Source organism: Cyprinodon tularosa, unplaced genomic scaffold (assembly GCF_016077235.1).
Source record: "Cyprinodon tularosa strain WSP-4 unplaced genomic scaffold, ASM1607723v1 ctg196, whole genome shotgun sequence".
NCBI classification, from domain to species: domain Eukaryota; kingdom Metazoa; phylum Chordata; class Actinopteri; order Cyprinodontiformes; family Cyprinodontidae; genus Cyprinodon; species Cyprinodon tularosa.
This window is the reverse complement of record NW_024038715.1, coordinates 1,211,062-1,232,987: the sequence shown is the minus strand read 5'-3', so window position 1 is coordinate 1,232,987 and position 21,926 is coordinate 1,211,062. Positions and strand designations below refer to the sequence as shown.

The 21,926-nt window shown below is 38.7% G+C and overlaps 1 protein-coding gene across 1 annotated transcript; it reads right to left on the bottom strand.

The window, feature by feature from the left end:
• Nucleotides 1-113: 113 nt before the first annotated feature.
• On the bottom strand, nt 114-15,032 carry cercam (cerebral endothelial cell adhesion molecule). Its single transcript, XM_038283694.1, has 12 exons — nt 14,744-15,032; nt 9,182-9,292; nt 6,781-6,898; nt 6,504-6,638; nt 6,187-6,391; nt 5,745-5,864; nt 5,540-5,616; nt 5,253-5,359; nt 4,867-4,999; nt 3,985-4,112; nt 3,367-3,570; nt 114-1,258 (listed from the first exon to the last, which is right to left on the bottom strand). Exons 1-12 carry the CDS (start codon nt 14,944-14,946, stop codon nt 1,024-1,026), a joined length of 1,776 nt encoding a protein of 591 aa, XP_038139622.1. The 5' UTR covers nt 14,947-15,032; the 3' UTR covers nt 114-1,023.
• Nucleotides 15,033-21,926: the final 6,894 nt, after the last annotated feature.

Genomic DNA, 21,926 nt, shown 5'->3' with positions numbered 1-21,926 from the left:
TGCTTGTTTGCAAAAATTAAAAAAAACTAAATGCATTTCTAATAATCAATGATTAAAAACAAACCATTTAGCAGAATTTAATCTGCCTGGAAAAATTTTTTTATCCTTACAACAACACAGAGCTCAATCCAATCATTACTTGTTTAAAGAAATGCTTTAAGACTGTCTCATGTATTCATTATTTATAATAGTATTCATCTCTATACTCATTCAGTAGAAATACCCATGTCGTGTATTTAAGGAACCATTATTTATCCTGCACTTGCTGCTTTTGCACTTCTGGTTAGACCTAAACTGCTTTTCGTGGCCTTGTACCTGTACATGTGTAATGACAATAAAGTTGAATCTAATCTAATCTAATGTAACATTCAGTTTTCTGAGTAAAAATACATAGTTTGATGAACACAATCCTGAACACCTTATGAAACTGCTAAACCATCACATGTCGAAGATTTGAAACTGTCATTGCTGTAGAAACATTGAGAATCAGAGCTTTGTCGCAGCTGCAGTTCACTCTGTCACACTCCCACAGTGGAAGAGAGCATAACTGAAAAATTTTTATGCAGACATTTTATACTAAAAGGATATGGTTATCAGCTGACTTTTCCAAAGACTTAGAGATGAAATCCCCCAAAAGCTTTGAGCTCAGGTACAATCACCACCATCATACATCAAACATATGATGTATAACACGCATGCTAAAGAGAAAACAATAAATCTGTAAACAAAAGCTAATAAACAAACAAAAAACTTAAAATAAAAAAATCACATAAATGATTGAGGAACACATGTTGTGCAAGTTTCTGCATAACTTTATAGCGTATTGCTACAAAGAGCCTCAATAAATAACCAAAAAGATCATCTATCAAGCACCACACACCTCCAACATGAATGGGAACTCCAAATGTCCAGCTCAAAGGAAACTGAGCCTGCCTGAAACATCGAACTCACTGGAATGAAAGGAAATCTGTCATTAAGTTGTCCTTTCAGGGTCTGTCTCTCTGACCCCACAGCCTCCTCGCACTAGAGTTCGTCCCTGTAAGAAGCTGAGAGCATCTCAGGTGGTGGCGCAGCCCCCTTTAGTGTTTTATGGGAGCCCCTCCAATCAGTCCTTACAGAGTCATCATCCCACAGAGTGGAGGTCTCTGTGTCGCTCACCCACTGAGGATCACCGGCGTAGTGACACGGCTGCACCAGAAGAGGGCGCGTGCTAAAGGCTTGCAGGTTTCTGTTTGGGAAGTGGGATTTGTAGTCTTCACTGTGTGGAGAAGAAAGGCATACATTTAAACAGATTCTTTTTTTTTTCTCTCCACAAATATTTAGTCTTATTTTAACCCTCAGAGAGAAATAAATAGGCTGCAATTTAGTCTAAAACCTCTGGCTTTAAATGCCACTACTTTACTATGAGCATGAAGGGCGGACAGAAGGACCAGAGCGTGGGGTGCAGATACTGTGTAATCTTACTGGAGCAGTCAAGCATATCAAATGAGCCTCTTAGAGGTTAGAGAACAGAGTAAGATAGCTGGCTGTACGCCAGGTTTTCACACACTATGGAGCACATGCATGCAGCCCTGTAATAGCCTGGTCTGCAGATCCTGCAGCATTGAAATGTATTTCTATTTTTGTAGTCACCATCTGATGATGGAGATATTTTCTCTTTAAGGAACTGGCTTTATTCAGAAGCTTTGAACTTTTGCAAAGAAAAAAAGCTATAAAAACAAATGGAAAAATCAGATCTATGGAGGGCTGCTGTCTATAAATGTGAGCATCATAAAAAGAAACATCTCCAGAAGGACTAAAGTTGCATATTACTGTGATTATATTTAACATACAGCTTGCAGAAAGATGTTTAACAATTGTGTGAACTGAGTTTAGTTTTGCAAGGCTTGGGTAAAAAAGGATCATAGAGCCCATTTTTTTTGTATTATTGAAGCCACAGAATGGGGTCATAATTTTCATCCATCTGCAACTTTTTTTCTTTCACATTTGATCACATTCTAACTGGAAACAGCAATATATTCTTGAGTGATTTTGAGTTATACACCAAAAACATGGTATAATATAAAGCTTAACGAAACTTCAATCTGGATGACTTATCAGCTACACCTTAACCACCTGTGCTGTCCCTTGTTCAGCTCCAGCCAATCAACTCGCGGGCTGCACCTTTTCCGAAGCCAATCATCTGAGAGTTCCCCTTCATTTAGCTCCTGAACCAGCTTCTCTCTCCCGCACGCAAGCAAACTGTCACCCACCTCCACCCCTTCTCCTCCCTCACTCTCAAACTATTCTCAGTCCCACTTATCCTCTGGCTTATTCTACCGCCAGTGTCCAGGCCAAAGGAAAGGCTCCTCTAATCCTTTTTTAGGTTACTTATCCAATCAAATGTTTATTCACAGCGTCAAAGTCTTCTGCAGCTGATCAGAGCATAAGACGATATGATGGAAGCAGATATTTGTCAATATCTGCTTCCATCTCCTTGAACCCCAGTCGGCCTCGGCAGATGGCTGCTCACACTGAGCCTGGTTCTGCTGGAGGTTTCTCCCTGTTAAAAGGGAGTTTTTCTCTCCACTGTCGCTACATGCATGCTCAGTGCAGGGGTTGCAGAGAGTAAGTCCTCGCGATCAGCTCGATAGAAAATTTTCGAAGAATGTGATTGAGTTACCTTCATAAATAAATTGAAAATCATTTACTAATAGCAGCTTTTCTCTGTGTGAGTCTCTCCAGGTTGAATTGTGAAGTTAAGGGAAAAGGATAGTGATATTCCTGATTTGAAAGGAAATTAAAGTCTCAACTGTGCATTTTAAATCAACCCTCTTTGCTCCGATTCCCTCTCATGAAACCCAGTGCAACTGACTGCCTTCACAAATTTATTTTGTAGAGTTTTTTGTGTAAACTTAGTACAAACAAACTGATGGTCGGCAAAGTACGCACTGATTTGTCAGAGAATATCAGAGAACTAAAAGCATTTAGCTGTACCTTCAGTAAATCTTATTTCTACACAAGAGTGGCAAATGGGTGAAAAAGAAAGAAATATTAAAAGAAGTTGCTTTATTAAGATCAGACCAAAGTGAATTATTTTTGTCTTGCATGCAAAAGGTATGTGTAGGGAAAACTAATAATGCACAGTGGTGGTAATCATGGCTGCATACAAAGGAACTGTAGACTTATTTGAAAAAAATAACTCTTTAACCATGCAGCCTTTCATTTTTATGCCCATCATGTGCTGATTTGTGTTGCTCTTACATAAAATCCTAATCAAAAGACAATGAAATGCTGAAATGCCACCGATATCTTTACAAGGAATTGAAGTACCGGTGTATTTATGAGAGAAAATACATCAGAAAATAAACAGTAAAATATACTTACTTGGGATGTTTGTCATACATAATGGGAAGGAATTCGTCAACGGGGAGCATCTTAGAGAGCGGCTCAGCATTGAGCAGCTTTTGGGCTCCCTGCTGAGAGATGGCATAGGACAGAGTCCAGTACGAATAGTCTGCCACCACCAGGTTCCTAACATTCTCCACCGCCTCCTCCTTCCCAGGATTCACCTGCTTCCTGCCAAGGTATCTGTGGAAAAATTAAACCAGGAAAAAACTGAAAAAGGAAAAAAAATCTAAACATGGGAGAATTAAAAGAAAGTGAAAGACATTGGATTTAATTCTTCAGTACCTATTCTGATCTATCCTTCTGCAAACATTTACTTTCAAACTGCTTTAAAACCATGTGTGATTAATTTTTAAAGTTCTCAGTACATTTCAAATTAAAACAAGCTGTCTTTGAGTTGTACGCAACACAAAAATCCATTAATAGTCAGACACACAGGAAGGAATTCACACAGAGAAGTTTTAAATAGTTCAATAAGTATATATGTGGTGTTTTAACACCATCCCTTTTATCAACTTGAAGCAACCAGTTGTGCATTTCCTTATTTCCTCCCACCCCTTACCAAAACCAGAACCAAGAGGATAAGAAACTTCTTACATTATGTCCCAGTCCAGCTCCACCTGCTCTATCTCCTCCATTAGCCGGAGCACTCTGCGCTTGAAGTTTGCTTCGAAGCGAACGTCATCTTCAAAAATCAGAGCTTTATCCATCTGCATGTCCACAACCTAAAGAAAAAAGGAAAAAAAAAATAAAGTCAACATAATGTAACGAGCTTGTGAGACTGCTTTCACTTTCAAGATTTACTAAATGTCTTATTTATAGGGAAAAAATATTTAAGTGTATTTGTGTGTCTTATTTAAATAATATGATATTTGAAATATTCATAAAATCTACAAGATTAATCATAAACAGGCATAAGGCAAACAGTAAACAAAATTACAAAGCAAATTATATATATTTTAATAAAAATATAATATATAATTAAAATTATTAAATCGGTGCCAAGGGAGAATCTTTTTTATGGAGACAAAAAAATATATATATTCTCACACACACCAGCCACTTTAGTATGTACACCTGTTCATTTGAGCTGCTCAAATATTGAATCATTCATTCAAATGGCAGCAATGTAAGTCAATTAGACATCTGGATTAGATGGTTTGAAGTTCAAACTGAGCATCAGACTGTAAAGGAAAGGGGATTTAAATGACTTTAAATTTGAGCATCGGTGCCTATAAAGTCAAAAGATTTCAATAACATAAAACATGTTTGAGACATGGTGAAACAGGAGATCAACCCTCTGAATGTACAGCAGATAAATCTGTAACAACTGCATGACTCTTTAATGTCAATATACTTTTATCTACCATTCAACACAAAAAAAAATTGGAAGAAAAAGATATTTCCTATCTCTCATAATTAAACCTGTTGCACCCCTCTAGTGTTAACTCTCCATTATGTGAGGCTGGCTTTTCTCACCTCCTTCCAGATGTAGTAGTGGCTGAGGAAGCAGCCCACCTCTCCCTTGGTCAGGGTACGTCCAGAGAAAGGGTCATAGTAGCCTGGCAGAAGGTCCACACCCAGGAACTTAATGTCACTGCTGTTCAGTGCGCTGCAGACATACGCAACAAGTAACAGAGGAAAGTAATGAACAAATACATATTGCATTTAAAATAAAAACAAAATGGATTCAGCGATCTTTGTCACATAAGGTGCCATTAACGCTGCATTAAAATGAATAAATTGAGGGTGCTAGTACCAACGGTTCAAACATTTTCTGTTCAGAGCTTTGTTTTTTGCTTTTTGACTGAGACACTTAAGGAACTGCATCAATGGATATCTGTCAGGACCCTGAATGTGCTTACTTTCCATCCACAGCATCCACCACTTTGACGTCAACCTCCAGCTCATTCAGGGAGTACAACATCCTGTCTCTGCGGTCAGGTCGGCGTCGCAGGTTAATCAGATAGATCTGGAGAAAGACTGCAGCTTAAAAGCACGCCTCCTCTATCCCAAAACTATGATTCCATTAGGTTATAATGTATTTTCCTTCATGATAAATTACATTTATTTCTTTTTCCATTAAAAAACAAAAGTTTTACACATATTATTATTTTTTTAACAGAAAAGAAAAAAATTTTTAACCACATACCTCATCAAATCCCATCAGGTCTCTCTGCTTCGGGAACATGTGAACATACCGCGAGGGATACATGGCAGGCCCATCAACTTTAGAACAGAAACCAGATTTGAATTAGAAGAGGAAAAGCAGCATAATAATACAGGTTTGGTTGATTAGATTTCAGTAATGTAAGTCATTTTTCAGATGTTTTACAGTCTGATGCTTGGTTTCTTACTCAGTGACTCCAGGTGGACGTGGACAAAGTTTAGCTGATCGTCCTCCAGTGTGAAATAAGGTTTGGCCGGAACGTTCAGGTAGCCATAGCGCTCCTTGTTGCACACATACATCTGTATCTCTACACAAGCAAAAAGCAACATTCAGAATGTTATGGGCTTCATTTCTTTTTTTTATCTTTTGTCCAAGAGTATAAAAACATAATAAACAAGTCTTACGGAATTAGACAAACAATTTGGTCGCCTGTGATGAAAAAATGTGATTCCCACATCACAATAAGATATTAATGAAGCTGCTTGTTTTACTCTAACAGCTGCATTAAATAAATTATAGACATGAGCTTTTTCTCTTCATTTCAAAAAGCCTCCACTTCAACCACTTATGGCGAATGACTGTTGGTAAACAGCCAAAATAAACATTTAGTCTGTATTGAGTTTAAAAACCTGCAGCACGGCAGGAGAAGGCAAAAACAATGATGTCATCATAGGGCCATGAATAATCTTTATGAGGAGGGTAGAAAGCCAGTTTCTTCATGTCTTCCTTCCGCAGATCCAGCAGCAGCGTGCTGTGGACCATCGGCACGGGGAAGCAGCCATGTCTGTGACGGTAACGTGTTGGGAAGTACTCTGCCGTTCGGCGATAATACCCCTGAAATAAACATTAAAAATAACCTGCAGTGAAAAATGAGCACTGATGGTGACTGTTCTTAGATCATAAGTCCGCAGTGAGGAAATATACATTTTCGTCAGCTTCTCCTCACCTGTGGTGTGATTCCACACCAAAAGTTGGAGTATGCTCCCTGGGAATCTAACATAGGGGCGATGACTGACTTGTTCTCTGCAATCAGCAGGTTGAGGGTTTCTGGGTTGGTGAGGATGTTGTCAGTATCAGCATACTGACAGATAAGCCACAGAGAAAACAAAGAATAAGTAAATCAAATAAACTTTTAATGGCTTAAAAACCACCTGAATATAAACAAATGAAGCAGGACGATTTAAAGGAAGTTAGAATCTTTAACTGAAGATTGTAAAACATACCAGTATGTAGTCGGCCCAACGCTTTCTGGCAAAGTTCAGAGCTGCCTGCTTCAGCTTCATCACATACTCATATCTACTGTTGGGCCAGTGCTTTGGACCCAGCTCTCCCACATAAGACCTAGAAAAGAGAAAGATGTCATCAGAAGACACATTTTGATTTTGGTGTAACAGTAAGCTGATGCACAAACTGGAAATTATTACATCTTGTAGTAGAGAGTTTCTCTTCTTTAAATAGGAACAATACATGGGCCTTGGAGGAAGATACGCTCTCTGAGAGTCCTGTTAGTCTATAACTGAGTTAGACTGAGAGATCCTGAAAGCTGCATGTATTTCCAGTACAAATCAAATTGTATAAGAGGTCTTAACAAACCAATCTTAACAACCCCCAATTTGTTCATCTTTTTTAAAATCTGAACAAAGAAAATGTGAAACGTTCATGACAATAATTTCAGCTTTTTGTGATGTTACCTTTTTTAGTGTTAAAGGGTTTTCTCTAAACCGTGTATATGTTAAAGACACCTGTTAAAATACAAACCCACACATTCCTCAAAACATTTGATTAAATGCACCTTAAAGACGTGCGCTTTGAGTAAATATTTTTATACAGAATCATTCTGGATGGATTTATGAGCAATTTTTCACAGCAGAAACGTCATGAACAATCAGAACAGAGAAAACCTTCGAAAGACTTTCAGCAAACTTAAATGAAATGTTGCTGCAAAAATAAACAGAAGAAAATGAGGCTCCTTCATTGAATGCTGCTCATTACCATTGCATTACTTTGTTCACGCAAGGGGAAATGTATTTTTATTTTGATTACTATGTAAATATTTAATGTACCTTGAGGATAATGAAGAAAAAAAACACGCTTGTCTCTTCTTTAAAAAAATTTTTCTTTCAAATCTATAATCACTGGCCACTTTATCAGGTATACCTGTTAAGCTGCCCGTTAATGCACATTTCCAATCAGCCAATCACATGGCAGCAACTCAGTGCATTTAGGCATGTAGAAAAGCTGGTTTCCAACCATCTTTAGCCCGTGCTGAGGTCTTTATTGGATCCACTGCAGGTTGCCTACAGCCTCTACCTGCTGCACCGAGCTCAGGCCCACCTGAAGAAGCCTGGGAGCACGGTGAGGATTATTTCCAGTGCTTTTATTACCAAACCACCAGGACTTTTGATGGAGCAGCTGGAACAGTCAGGAGTGAGCAGTGTGTCTGAAACGTTGATCTGCAGCATGGGTGTGCTGCAGGGAGCTGTGTTAGCACCTCTCCTATTCAATCTACATAGCAGACTCATGCATCAATTGCCCTGGCTGTTCATGTATAAGGTACGTCTAAAGGTACATTCAGGGTAATCTAATTAGCTGCTGGTGGATTGCTGGAGCTGCAGACCCACCACACTGACGCTAGTGAGCACTAATGCAATTGATGTCGAGATTTTGGAAAAATTATACGTCATTGAGTGTTCATCTTGATCATAAACTGGACAGGAGTAACACTGATGCTCTTTTAAGGGAGGGTCAGCGCAGACTGTACCCGCTGAGAAGATCTGAAGTGCATGAGACATTTCTAAAGACTTTATTTGACTCTATGGTGGCATCAGCCCTAATTTTAGGGTGGCGTATTGGAGAACCAGTTTATATGCTACTGAGAAGAAGCGCTGGGATGAGCTAAATACGGGCCCTGTGATAGGATGCCCCCTGGATACAGCATAGGTGGTGGGAGACAAAAGGACTGTACTGTAAAATGAATAATATCGCTTTTGGAAAATGTCTCCTACCTTGCACGAGACATTTTTAAAACATTTAATGCTCCAAATGGGGCCAACAAGTGTTTAAAACCATGCAATTACATTGGTTATTTTTCTCTCTCTCATGCGTACCATCATCTGCTGTGTCCCTAATCTGCTCAAATTTGTATTTTGTACATCAATGCCTTTATCTGTACAGATATTAACAAGTATTTGCCCAGTTTTGTACCTGCTCTGAAGCAGTTTTTTTCTCTACAATGATTCTTATCCCACCTTTCTGTAATTAAACTCCTACTTTTTTTCTTTTCTTTTTAACTATATGTATTATTCTTACCTAAAATACCCTTTTTTTAAATAAATAACTGCTCTATAATTTTTTTCTTTTTCATTTCTGCTATATAGTTTAACTTTCAGTCTTTCACATATAATTTAGTCTTGTACGTAATTTTCTTTTAACTACTTCTTTATACCACTGTGGAACAATAAAGGTTTTTCAGTTCTGTCCTTTTTTTATTCATGTTTACAGCTACCAAACTGCAATCATTAGTTTTCTTAGATCACAGTCTAGCAGGAAGTTTATTTACTTTCGATTTGGGATCAATACTGTATCTTTTGAATTGATTTAACATCCTGATAAATCTGGACTTACGTTGGCTGTTCCATTGGCCTCCACTCAACATAATGGTAAAAGCTCTGCATGACAGTAAGCCACTCTCTCAGCATGGCTGTGGTGTTGTCCGAGTTGTGATCTGTGGCCGCCCTGGTAGGAGAAAATAGAAATTTAGAACTGATCTGAAAAGAACTTTAAGAATGTATGAAGAACAGATTAGCAGCCACATTTGTTATAAGCTATAAAAATAATTTACTCCATTCCACCACCTCTGGGCGGAGAAGCGAATAAGAACCATTAATATAGAGGCTCTTTTTTTCCAGGCCGGTCCCTTAATGAGGGCAAATAATTTATAGCAAAAACTCCCCATTAGAAATTATACGCCTGATCAATTTAATGTGGAAAGCTTCTCTGGTGCAATACAAGATTTTTATTAGAGATCCCCCATAATTTGGAATGTTTCATACTTTGGTTTATTGCCTGTAGGATTATGTTTCTGTCTATATATTTTAGTAATGAGCATTTTTATCTCTGCTCTGTAAGTAATCTTGAAAATATTTATAAACTCTAAATTTTGGTTAACAGTTAACTGTTGGGTAGTTAATGAATGGTTTCCCATGTTACAGCACATCAAAGTCTCAAAAGTTATGGATTTAAAACATTTAAAATTTCAACTATTTAAACTCTTTAAAGAGTAATTGCAAGGGAGGGTTAGGTTTTCTCTTTACTGGCCCTCCCCCACCTGTTGCTATATATTGCTGATCAGATTGCATAGAAAAAGGCTATAACAGTCTTTCATTAATTACATGAGAAAATAGTTTTGGATGTTTGGAGGGATTTTTTAGTCACAGAACACAGAATCAAACATGGAGTAGAAACTAAATGTATTAAAACTATATGCTTGACTAGATACTTAAACAGATAGTCCCATAAATAACCCATAATGTCAACTTGATACTTTTAGGTATTGCTCTGTAAAAAAAAAAAATAGAGGGGCAAACGGTCTTAATACTACACACCTTAAGACCACAACCACAAAAATACAGTCTATTTGAGCTTAAATTTCTAAAAGCAAGAAAAAAAAGTTCTAGATACAAGTGTCAAACTGTTTGACCATCTTAAACACTACAGCAGAAGCTGGGACTTTGTTGTTTGAAAGAAATTTTATAATTTTATATTTGTTTTAAATTGTGCTAAATTCCGTGATATTCTTTATGTTTTATTCAAAGTTATCAAACCCCAAGAATTTCAGTACAGCTAATTTTTTATACTGCAAAAAAGAGCATGATAAAGAGACACTGCTCATGTGTGTACAAAACTCAACAATCAATACATTGAGTTTCACTAAGGTATAGAAGTTGTTTTAACCTTTTTAGATTTGGCTTTAATGCAATCACCAATTATTCTGTATTTTTGGGGGTTTTTATGTGATAATTCAAACAAAATAGCACCTAGCTGTGAACTGAGAGAAGCTGAGATTTGTTTTTTTCTTCTTCTTTTCCCTTTTAGGAGAAGTTGCCACAGAGCCATCTGTCTCTGTCTGACTCCAGCGTCTGTGTTTTTTTCAGTCACATCATCCACAGTCATGTCCTACTTAATTCCATCCATAAATCTTATTAGTCTCCCTCTTCCTCTAGGCCTTCTGCCTGGCAGTTCCAGCCTCAACATCCTTCTACTGATGTACTCTCCTTTGAACATTTCCAAACTCTCATTTTGGTCTCTGGCTTTATCTCCAAAACATCAAACCCTAGTGGACCCTTTAATGTACTCAACTCTGATCCTATACATCCTTATCATCCTTAAAGAGAACCTCCACATCTTGATCTCTGTACAGTGTTACTTTTCCAGCGAACCTCACATTTTGGATAGACATCAAATAAGTTTGGTCTTATTTGACTAGAGCCATCTCTTCCACATATTTCAGGATTTTTTTGTTTTATTGGCATACACACGTAGCATGAAACAGTGTTTTTATTGTTATTCTTCTAACTGTTGGAACAGGAACATTGGTGGCCATGCACACACAATAAGGAATAGGAGCGACCAGAGGTGAGAAACTAGAATGCGAACATCTTTGAGATCTCTTACCGTAATTCCCACCTACTGAGAAAATGGACCAATAATACCCTAGTTAAATTAAATGACCTATTATAGACCTATATACAATCTTCCTTTCTTCTCCAAAATTCTTGAGAAAGTAGTTGCCAAACAAGTCTGCAACCACTTACACCATAATTAACTTTTTGAAGAGTTTCAGTCTGGCTTTAGAGCTCATCATAGCACTGAAACAGCTCTGGTGAAGGTTGCTAATATCTGCATGGCCTCAGATAATGGATTTGTATCTGTACTAGTCCTGTTAGATCTCAGTGCTGCATTTGAAACAGCTGATCACAGGTTCTTTTAGAAAGACTTGAATATTTTGTTGGAATTAGAGAAACAGCACCAGACTGGTTTAAATCTTATCTATCTGATCAATTTCAGTTTGTTCACTTTAATGACAAATCTTGCTCAAGGGTTACCTGTGGAGTACCACAGGCATCAGTGCTAGGACCAATTCTCTTTACTTTATATTTATATGCTCCCAATCTGTAGAATTATTAGACAGCATGGGATTAATTTCCACTGTTATGCTGATGATACCCAGCTAGATTTGTCTATAAATCCAGATGAAGCTAACCCATCACATAGATTACAGGCATGTCTCGAATACATAAAATCCTGAATGACTCTTAACTTGCTGCTCCTGAATGCAGACATAACAGAAGTTATAGACTTTGGACCAGAATCTTTAAAAAAGAAGCTGATTAGTCAGTGACTTCATTTGGATTGGATTAAACCGATTTCAGATACTAAAGTAAAAAAATCTTGGTGTTATTTTTAAGCACACGTGTCATTTAAAGAGGTTTCTAGAGGTTTCTAGAATTTCCTTCTTTCATCTGGGGAATATTGCAAAAAGTAGAAATATCCTGTCCAGGGGTGATGCTGAGAAACTATAGCCTCGTGAGACCATCCTGATCTCGCGAGCTTTCAAGGTTTCACTCGCAGATCAGTCTGGCTACTTTCCGTTAAAGAAAATTTGGAGCAGTTCACCAAACAAACGCCCAATCAGCGTTGGCTTTGAGGCGGGTTGAGGTGTGACGCAACGAGAAGCGCGACAGTTTAGTCTAAAGAACATGGCGGCTTCAGCCGATGAAACTAGCGTTAGCGTGGCTATCGAGCAAGTTTTATCGGAATTACAGAGTATTTCTTCACTGAAAGAAGAGCAAGACACTGCTCTGGAGGCTTTTCTCAGAGGAAAAGATGTTTTTGCTCTTCTCCCAACTGGTTTCGGCAAGAGTTAGCCTGGCTTGTGGTTGTGTTTTCATTGTCGCTCTGTGACTACATCATATGCTTCGTTGATCTGATTGGTTTATTTGGCCCGTCTATCACGGGATATTACCAATCAGCTAACCAGTATTTTCGTCCCTTCCCAAAATTACTTCAACGGAAGGTTTCCAGATGGATATGCGGAGCAAATCCATCTGGCGGAGTCAGGTTAGAGAAACTAGTCCATGCATTTGTTACTTCAAGGCTGGACTATTGTAATTCTTTACTATCAGGAAGTCCATTAACTGTAGTTAAAAGCCTTCAGCTGATCCAAAATGCTGCAGCCAGAGTTCTGATGAAAATGATCATATCTTTCCTATCCTGGTTTCTCTTCATTGGCTTCCTGTTAAATCAAGAATAGAATTGAAAATCCTCCTTCTCACATATAAATAGCCAAGCTCCATCTTACATCAGAGATATGATTGTTTTTTAAGTCCCTAACAGAGCACTTCGCTCTCAATCTGCTGGTTCACTAGTGGTTCCTAGAATTTCTAAAAACGAAAGGGGAGGCAGATCTTTTAGTTATCAGGCTCCCCTAGTGGAACCAACTATCAGTTTTAGTTCATGAGGCAGACACCCTGTCTGCCTCATATCTCTATAGTTATGCTGCTATAGGCTTGGACTGCTGGAGGACATAGGGACCCCTATTTTATCGTTCTGCTTCATTCTGTCTCTATTCTACCACGCTGCAGAATCTGTTAGTTCAATCTCTAACATTCTGCTCTCTCTGCTTTTTCTAATTGTAGCTTCCTGTTCCTGTTTGGCTGTGACTCTATCCTGGAGAGAAACATCAGCTGTGCTGCTGCCATCAACACCTTTGTTTATAGATGTTGGAGATCGGCCTGTTTTTCAGTGTAGTCCTGTTTCTCTGACTGAGACTGGCTGGCTGGATGTGCTCTCTTCATCCTCTGACATGGGAGTTGGCTCGGAGCTCGTCTGCCTGGCTGTGTGTTAACTGTGTTTACAGTTGCTTTTTGTATCTCTGCTTCTGTCTCCTTAAACCCCAGTCGGCCTCGGCAGATGACCTGCTGATGCTGACTTCCTCTCCGCAGTTGCTGCAAGAATAGTGTAAGCGATTGCTTTCGAGTCAATAAGTCGATGTAATCAACTAGTTTTCTTTAGAAAGTAAACTTCGAATCAATTTGACTGTATGATCTGGTTTAATTGTAAAGTGTCTTGAGATGATGTGTTGTGAATTGGTGCTATATAAACAAACTGAATGGAATTGACAAATAGAAGGGCATTATTTAGTAATTAGGTGACCCTTGAATGCAACCTTAACTTAATCTGATGTCTTCGAAGCAAATGGGGTTAAGAATAAGAACATGCCACACTTTTCAGACGTTTTCCTTTCCTGTAAGATTAACAAAACAGGCACTGGGTTGCTTGTCTTTTAAAATCATGCACTATGTTGGGGTTTTACATAAAGCCTCAATTAAATACATACAAGTTAATGACTTAAACCTGACATAAAGTTGCAGGCATTGTTCCTGTACATTTACTTTAATATAGGGCAAATAAATACCACACCCCAATGTAGTCACTAATCAGTGTAATCCTGTTTCTCTGGCTGTGACTGGCTGGATGTGATTCATCCTCTAACATCGGAGCTGGCTTGGAGCTCATCTGCCTGACTGTGTTTCCTGAACAGGACCACCTTTTACAGCTGCCTTTTCTATCTCTTTTTCTCTCTCCTTAAACCCCAGTCAGCATTAGCAGATGGCTGCTCACACTGAGCCTGGTTCTCCAGGAGGTTTCTTCCTGTTTAAAGTGAGTTTTTCCTCTCCACTGTCGCTGCAAGAATAGTGTGAGGGATTGAATTTGAGTCAATGAATCCATGCAATAAACTAATTTTCCTTAGAAAGAAAACTTTGAATCAATTTGTAAGATTATCAAAACATGAATTAGGTTGCTTGTATTTTAAAGTCATGCACTACTTTATGCTTATTATTGAAACCTGACATTAAGTTGCAGCCATTGTTCCTGCACATTTACTTTAATATAGGGCAAATAAATACCACACCCATATGTAGCCACTAATGATTTTAGAGTTTCCAAAAAAAGAAACTGAATATGAGCCAAAACATCAGGAAGAAATCAGAGCTCATTTCAAATCATCCAGTCAGCTGGAAGATGAGCTGAATGCAAACTGCTCTTTTTCTCAACGCGTTTGAAGGATTTTGACCTTTTGAAGGGTATAAAGCAGCTAATCGAGAGCATGCAGGAGAAACCAACCACACAGAGATGCGGTCTTTGGGGAAGTTGAGCCTCTCCAAAGCTCCGAGGTAGTAAGGCAGGGAATGAGCGGTGTTCCTGGCTATGATCGCGATCACCACGGTGGGAGGCTGCATCTTCGACTCCTCCGGGAACTTTTCCTCAGCAAAATAACACTCAGCCTTTGAAATCAGTGTTACTAAGACTAAAACAGAAAATAACATGGTGGAGGCGGAAAAAAGCTGCTTCTCTTCAGGGCAGCGCGTAGACTCTTGTACGCGTCAGCAGTCCAAGAAAAAGAGGGCTTTCCCAAATAATCAACCACCTACTTTTTCCTATCGCTCAGTGAAGTCATGCAAACTTGGCTGGGTTTACTACTTCCGCTGTAAGGAGACATCTTAAAACATCACGATTAAGCCAATTAGCAGACATATAAGTTATTTTCAGTTTAATAATTGAGATTGAAAGAACATGGAGTTCAATGATTGCAGCTCTGGTTGCGTTTAAAACTAACACATTTTCAATTTAATCGCTTATTTATCGTGCCTTCAGCTTCTATATAATCAAATATATTTTACATTGTACTTTTTTAATAATTTGTAACAAAATAATAATCCTGTGCCGATCCTGTAATTTGCGGGTTTTAATTTCTTCAGCAGTTTTACCAAACCACCAGCAGGGGGCGGCGTTGGTCCAAATGAACAAAATCTGACATCATCCTGAGGCCTTGTATGCTTAGTTTTTTTTTTTGTTTTTTAATGTCATTCTGTTCATTTTCTTCATATTTGCAGAGTTAATCATGAATGTAAACACAATGAAAGTAATTCACAATTCTATAAAAATATAACAGTGTGTTATTTTGTAATTTAAAGAGGTGGGTAACTCTAATAAGACAACAGACTGATTGTTTCAGTGGTTTAATGGAGATGTTTTATTTAATTCCGTAACTGTCCCCCTTTCCCAAAACAAACAAACTGCAACTTTATGCAAAAACTTGACTGCGTGCCATAGAGGCCGCGTGGCCCTGCATGATAAAGATATAATTATGAGGTTAAGGTTTCAGACACTTGAGGTTTTTCATGACCAGCCTAGCTTTTGTAAAAAAACATTACATTCTTTTTAATTTACTTCTAAAAAAGATATTTAAAACATAGAGTAAGTAGGTAAAATACTTTAGTCATTTAAACCCAGACACTTTATAAGGTTAATACAGGTGACCAACTTCTTTAATACATAGAGATCAAACTAACTCTTTGCATGTAAAATATATTCTTAATAGAGAAATGCAACCAAAGTTTGAAAACTGTTCAAAAGGAAATAATTAAAACCAGAAAATAAAGTCATAAATGTCATGCAGTCTAGTCCATTTAGCAACAACCTACTCAAAAACATGGATTTTTTGTGTGTCTTTTCTGAGCTTCAGAGTAGTAAAAATATTCCTAAACACCTTAAAGGAAACCATTTCAAAGGAGGGGGGGAAATAACACTAGCTTTTTTTTTTAAAGACATAATGAACACTTAAGTTTTAGTAAAGTTAAGTGTTTTAGTGCCGGTACTCAATCTGTACAAAAGTGAATATTTAGGATCATAAGTCTAGGGGAGACAGGGTCCACTCTCAGAAAGGGGAGGGATGGGAATGTAACTGATGGAAAGAGTTCAGAATAAAGGCCTGAAGAAAAGAAAAGTGTTGTTGAACAATAATAAGCAAAGTGGTCCATAATGAATTTTGAACGTTTTTTCCAGGCATCCGTGAACAAACGGCAGCATTCATTGGTGACAATAGTGGACTTGGGTTAAAGGTGCTCATTTGGTTGGACAGGTCACAAGGGCGGAGGGTCAAATCTCCCCTATTCATGGCACCCCAAGTGTTGCCACGTTCGTACAGAGACACGTAGCCCAAGTGTGAGCGTGTCCTGGGTGATTTTCCCAGCATCCGTTGCTGCGGCTCATCTGGGAGAGTTCAGCCTCCGGTGTGCTAACTTTTCACTGCGAGGTCAAGGGTGGAGACGGCATTTGTGTGAGGGGGTGTGTGAACGAAGGACAGAGGGGCAGCATAGCCGGGCAAGGACAAAAAGAAAAATTTCATTGTCTTGAACAGATTGTAGGAAAAACATTGGTGAGAAAGGGCAAAAACTCATCTATGTTGAAGTGAAGAGTGGTTTTGCTTGAATTTGTTTCTGAAACAACTTAAAAAAAAACAGATTATACATTAAATCTTTTGTCCTGGATTTATTTTAACTTTCTTTTCCCTTTTTTCCAGGTTGGTAGCAGAGAGCAGGAGATAGATAGACAGATAGACTGGGGCCTTGTTGACAGACAGCCAGACACTTCTGCTGTGGTTAACCAAGCTGAAGTAGCAGGTGATTTAAAAAGTAAAGTCACAAGAGGAGCCATTTGAAAAAGTTTTAGGCTGCAGACATTAGATCAGGATACATCCTGGGTTTTACCTTTGGGTTTTTTTCAGGTAAATTCCCTTTGGATAAGACCTCTGGGAATAAGTTTTGGAGGGCTTGTGGTGTGTACCTTTTTCATACAAGTGTGACTATTTTGAAAATGTTAATGAATGTAAAGATCAAACATGAAGCTACCAGAAACCTGAACAAACCTGAACACTAGAGAACAGAAAACATAACACATGCAACGTAAAGCTAAGGAATATCTTAGATCACATTTTTCAAGAGGCTGAAATAAGCTTAGTTCCTCCCTATAGTGGCTATGAATAAAACGTAGCTCTGCCACCCAGCGGGTGCTTGGAGTAGAGCCATTGCTCCTCTGCAGTGAAAGATGTTAGCTGAGTTGGTTCAGTATTGGATCCCTCTTGGACATCTTTAGAGCAACATCCCACACCAAGGGAAGACTGACAGGAATTAGAATAGAGATTTTGTATTTCCTACCATACTTGGGAATGTTTTGGGTTCTAATCTCCTGGAGCAGAGGGATGTGTGGCCTTCACTACTGGCCCTAAGCGGAAGAGATGGAGGCAGAAAACTGTGTAATCTCTCACATTTTTTAATAAACTGAATAATAAAATCTTGTCAAGCTGCCACTATTAAAGTTTCTAAGTATTCTGTCCTTTTTTAAGCTTCATTTACACTTGATGAACACTCCTTGATTCATACATACTTTACTTTCACAGCACAATAGCATGAAGCTTTGCATAGGCATACAAGTCCAATAGCTTTTGGTTCTGCTTCATTTTCTTGATAACAAAGTCCTTTTAAAAAAAAAGTTTAAAAAAACAATCCACTGGACTTGTTTCCCAGTTTGAAGATCCAGGAAGCTTTTTCAATTTAAAGTTCAATTCAAAGAATTGAAAAAGCTTCCTGGATGGGAAGCGAAACGTCCTCAAACTTGGAAACAAAGTACAGTGGATTGTTTTTTAAACTTTTTTTGAAATGACCATGACCTGGATGACTGAGAATCTTCACCAGCCTAACAGCAAAATCCTGCTGGAGTGGGTATCCCCAACTGCTAACAAACTTCCCAACACTTCACCTTGAATCCTGATATTTTGCGAAAACAATCCTACTATAACATCTACAACAGGAACTCCATAGATAAGTTCTCAGGTTTTGAACTTTTTAGATATGTTCTGCCAGATTCAAGACAAGCAAAAGTAATCGTTCTCAGTTAATAGCCACCAATCCATCTTCATTTTGCTCTTTGAGAACCAGCCTCTCAAAGAGAAGGAGGTTGAGAAGCAGGTTGCTGTGTTGGGCTTGTGTCTCATGTCCAGAGACGAGTTGTGACATTCTCACAGGCTTCCAGGACCTTTATTGCCGTGGTAATGATCAATAGTGCTCCCACATAGACGTCTCTCGGCTGGCCAGGTCAATACCTGCCAATCACAGTCTGAGTAGAGGCTCACACCCTCTTACTCAGCAGCTACAACAGCCTTCTGCTCCCCGCCTTCCCTGTCATCATATGTGAACTGAAGGGGGTCAAGTTTTTACAATTTAAATTTCCAACAAGGCTTTGAGCTCTTGCATACACTTTAACATCACCTGCATCATGTTAAAGTGAGTGTAATATTTATTTTCCTATAATGTTCTTAACCCAAAAGATGATAATGCAGATGCAGCATTAGAGAACATTGGATAACATTTAGAGAGGTACAGAAATGCAGAATTTACAATGGATAATTCTTATTCAACCAGATTACATATCAAGTTTGTTTTTTTATCTTGTTAAATCAACAACAAGAAAAATATTTAGTCACATTAGAACAATGAAGGATGTATACAAAGAATAAATCTTATTTCAATTTGTTAGTGTGACTGTCTCTGTCTGAAATTGGAAATATGGTCTTAACTCCACCACCCCACTGCTCCACTGGCAATACTGGAGCACATAATATAAAATATACACATAATATAAAAGGAAAAGTATGATATTTATATCAGTGGCCCAAGGATACATCCAGATAAATTACAGAGTGAGTTTACCTGGAGGAGAATGGTCTAACCAAATTCCACGGCTAAATATTAAATACTAAATAGCTAAACATTAAGGTAAATATGTGGGCAAGTTTATTTTTGAAGTACAATTCAGCACAAGGGCAATTCAAAGTGTTTTACATGAATTAGATAATAAAATAGAATAAAAAGCAAAATAAAAGCAAATGAAGATAAAAAAGAAAAACATGATAAAAGCAGGTACCCCGTATTTTCACGACCATAAGGCGCACCGGACTAAAAGGCGCAGTCTGGGTTATGTGTCCCATTTCTGTATTTAACACACACATAAGGCGCACCGGACTATAGGGCGCGTTTTTTATATACAGGTACATGTCCTCTCAGGTGGATTTTCCCACTTAAAAACATATTAAAACTACTTTATTCCCACTGATCACAGCAAATAAAGCTGCAAGGTGTATTTATTACAAAGTATTATTCAAACCTGGGAACCGGCATGCTGATGACACAGGGCTGTGATTACTCCTCTGATACAGTTTATTGAGGCATAAATTAACTTAAAACATAGGCAGGATAATAATCTGGATGAACTGACTGCAATGATTAAATTTTCAGGTGGACTTTCTCACTTAAAAAGATTTAGATTATTTAGATGAAAAAACACCTGCGGAGGTGAGCCCGGATGCCCCGCGGCCCAGAGGCTGCTGTTGAATTAAGTTTTCAGGTAGAAAAATAGAGCGGGAGCAAAACTGAGTATGATTGTGCTTTATTAATGTATTTATTACAGAGTATTAATCAAACCCATCAAAGTCCTCATCCTCTGTTTCTGAATTAAACAGCTGCGCTAAATCCGACATGCCAGTTTCCCCTTCTTCTTCGTTTATTGACGCATAAATTAACTTAAAACATAGGCAGGATAATAATCTGGATGAACTGACTGCAATGATTAAATTTTCAGGTGGGCTTTATCACTTAAAAAGATTTAGATTATTTAGATGAAAAAACACCTGCGGAGGTGAGCCCGTATGCCCCGTGGCCCATAGGCTGCTGTTGAATTAAGTTTTCAGGTAGAAAAATACAGCGGGAGCAAAACTGAGTATGATTGTGCTTTATTCAAGTATTTATTACAAAGTATTAATCAAACCCCTCAAAGTCATCATCCTCTGTTTCTGAATTAAACAGCTGCGCTAAATCCGACATGCCAGTTTCCCCTTCTGCGCTGTCAGTCACTTTCCGTGCAGCGCAGCTCCTCAGAAATAATGCCGGCTTTTGCAAAAGCTTGAACAACAGAGCCAGCAGATACGTTAGTCCAAGCATCTACAATCCATCCGCAAACGGTGGCGTAACTTGCCCGGCGCTGCCTTCCACTTTTCCTGAAACTGTGGTCTCCGTCTGTCATCCATCGCTCCCACGCCGCTCGCAGCCTTACTTTGAACGGCCGCGTCACACCGATGTCGAGCGGTGGAAGCTCCTTTGTCAGACCCCCGGGATAACGGCGAGCACAGCGTTCATTTGATTCACCTTTTTTTTCACATCGGCTGTGAGATGGGCACGCAGCAATGGTGATGCGTGGAAAAAAACACCTAGTCTTCTCAGATACACCTGCCTCAGCCACGCATCCATACGGAGCCACCCAGCCTTATACGCGCGTCAACCATTGACTTTGCATGTAAACTCGCTGCTTCTGCTGCACCTGCTGGGTCCGGTTCACACCGATGTCGAGCGGTTGAACAGCGAGCACAGGGTTAATTTGTTTCCCCATGTTTTTCACATCAGCTGTGAGATGGGCACGCATGGAGTTACATATTAACAGCGATTGTGAGGGGTGGAAAAAAAAAACACCTGGTCTCCTTACATTCAGCCACTCTTTCATCATCTCCTCAATGAGGTGGTCTCAAAAGTCGCAGTTACAACACACATAGGGCGCACCGCACCATAGGGCGCACCGCACATTTTGAGGGAAAAAAAAGACGTTTAAGTGCGCCTTATAGTCGTGAAAATACGGTAGTAAAATAATTAAACAGTTGGATCATAACCTTAAACTAATAATATCTCAGTTAGCAGTTTAACTTCAACAGTCAAAGGCAGTTCTAAACAAATGGGTTTTTAACTTTAAATTCAAAGACCTCAGGCTCTCAGCACTTTTACAGTCTTCTGGAAGTTTGTTCCAGATCAGTAGAGCATAGGAACTAAATGCTGTTTCTCCATGTTTGGTTCTAGTTCTGGGTGTACAGAGCAGAGTCCTGCAGCCGGTGGCTATCCATATAAAACCTACATTTACAGGTAGAAAAAAATCCCATATTATTTTACGGCTGTGTATCATTAAGTATCATAAAGTTACAGCATGAATTAAACATTTATATTTTCTTATTTTTTTAACTCTACATCTTGGATAAATAAATTTATTCAACAATATCCAGATAACAGTACTTTTTTCAGCAATGAGGCAAACCTTCTTACTTCAGCCAATTTACAGCTGTTAATCTGTGAGCGTACAGCAAGGTTCTTTTCTGATTCTGTTTATATAAACAGCCAAACGGCTGTGTGAACACTTTGTGATCACGGGTCTGGTCACATTTACGTGTCAGTGTGGTCCTGGATGGGTTTTAAATTGGGGTAATTGTGGGTAACAGTTCGGGTCTCGGTTCTAAACTCTAATGGTGCGGAGAATAGTTTTGAAAAACAGGCCCGTGCAGGACTCTGGTACAGAGATATAAGATATAAGATCTGAGTGGTCTGGGAGGTTGATACATGGACAACAAATCTGTTATGTATTGAGGTGCTGATCC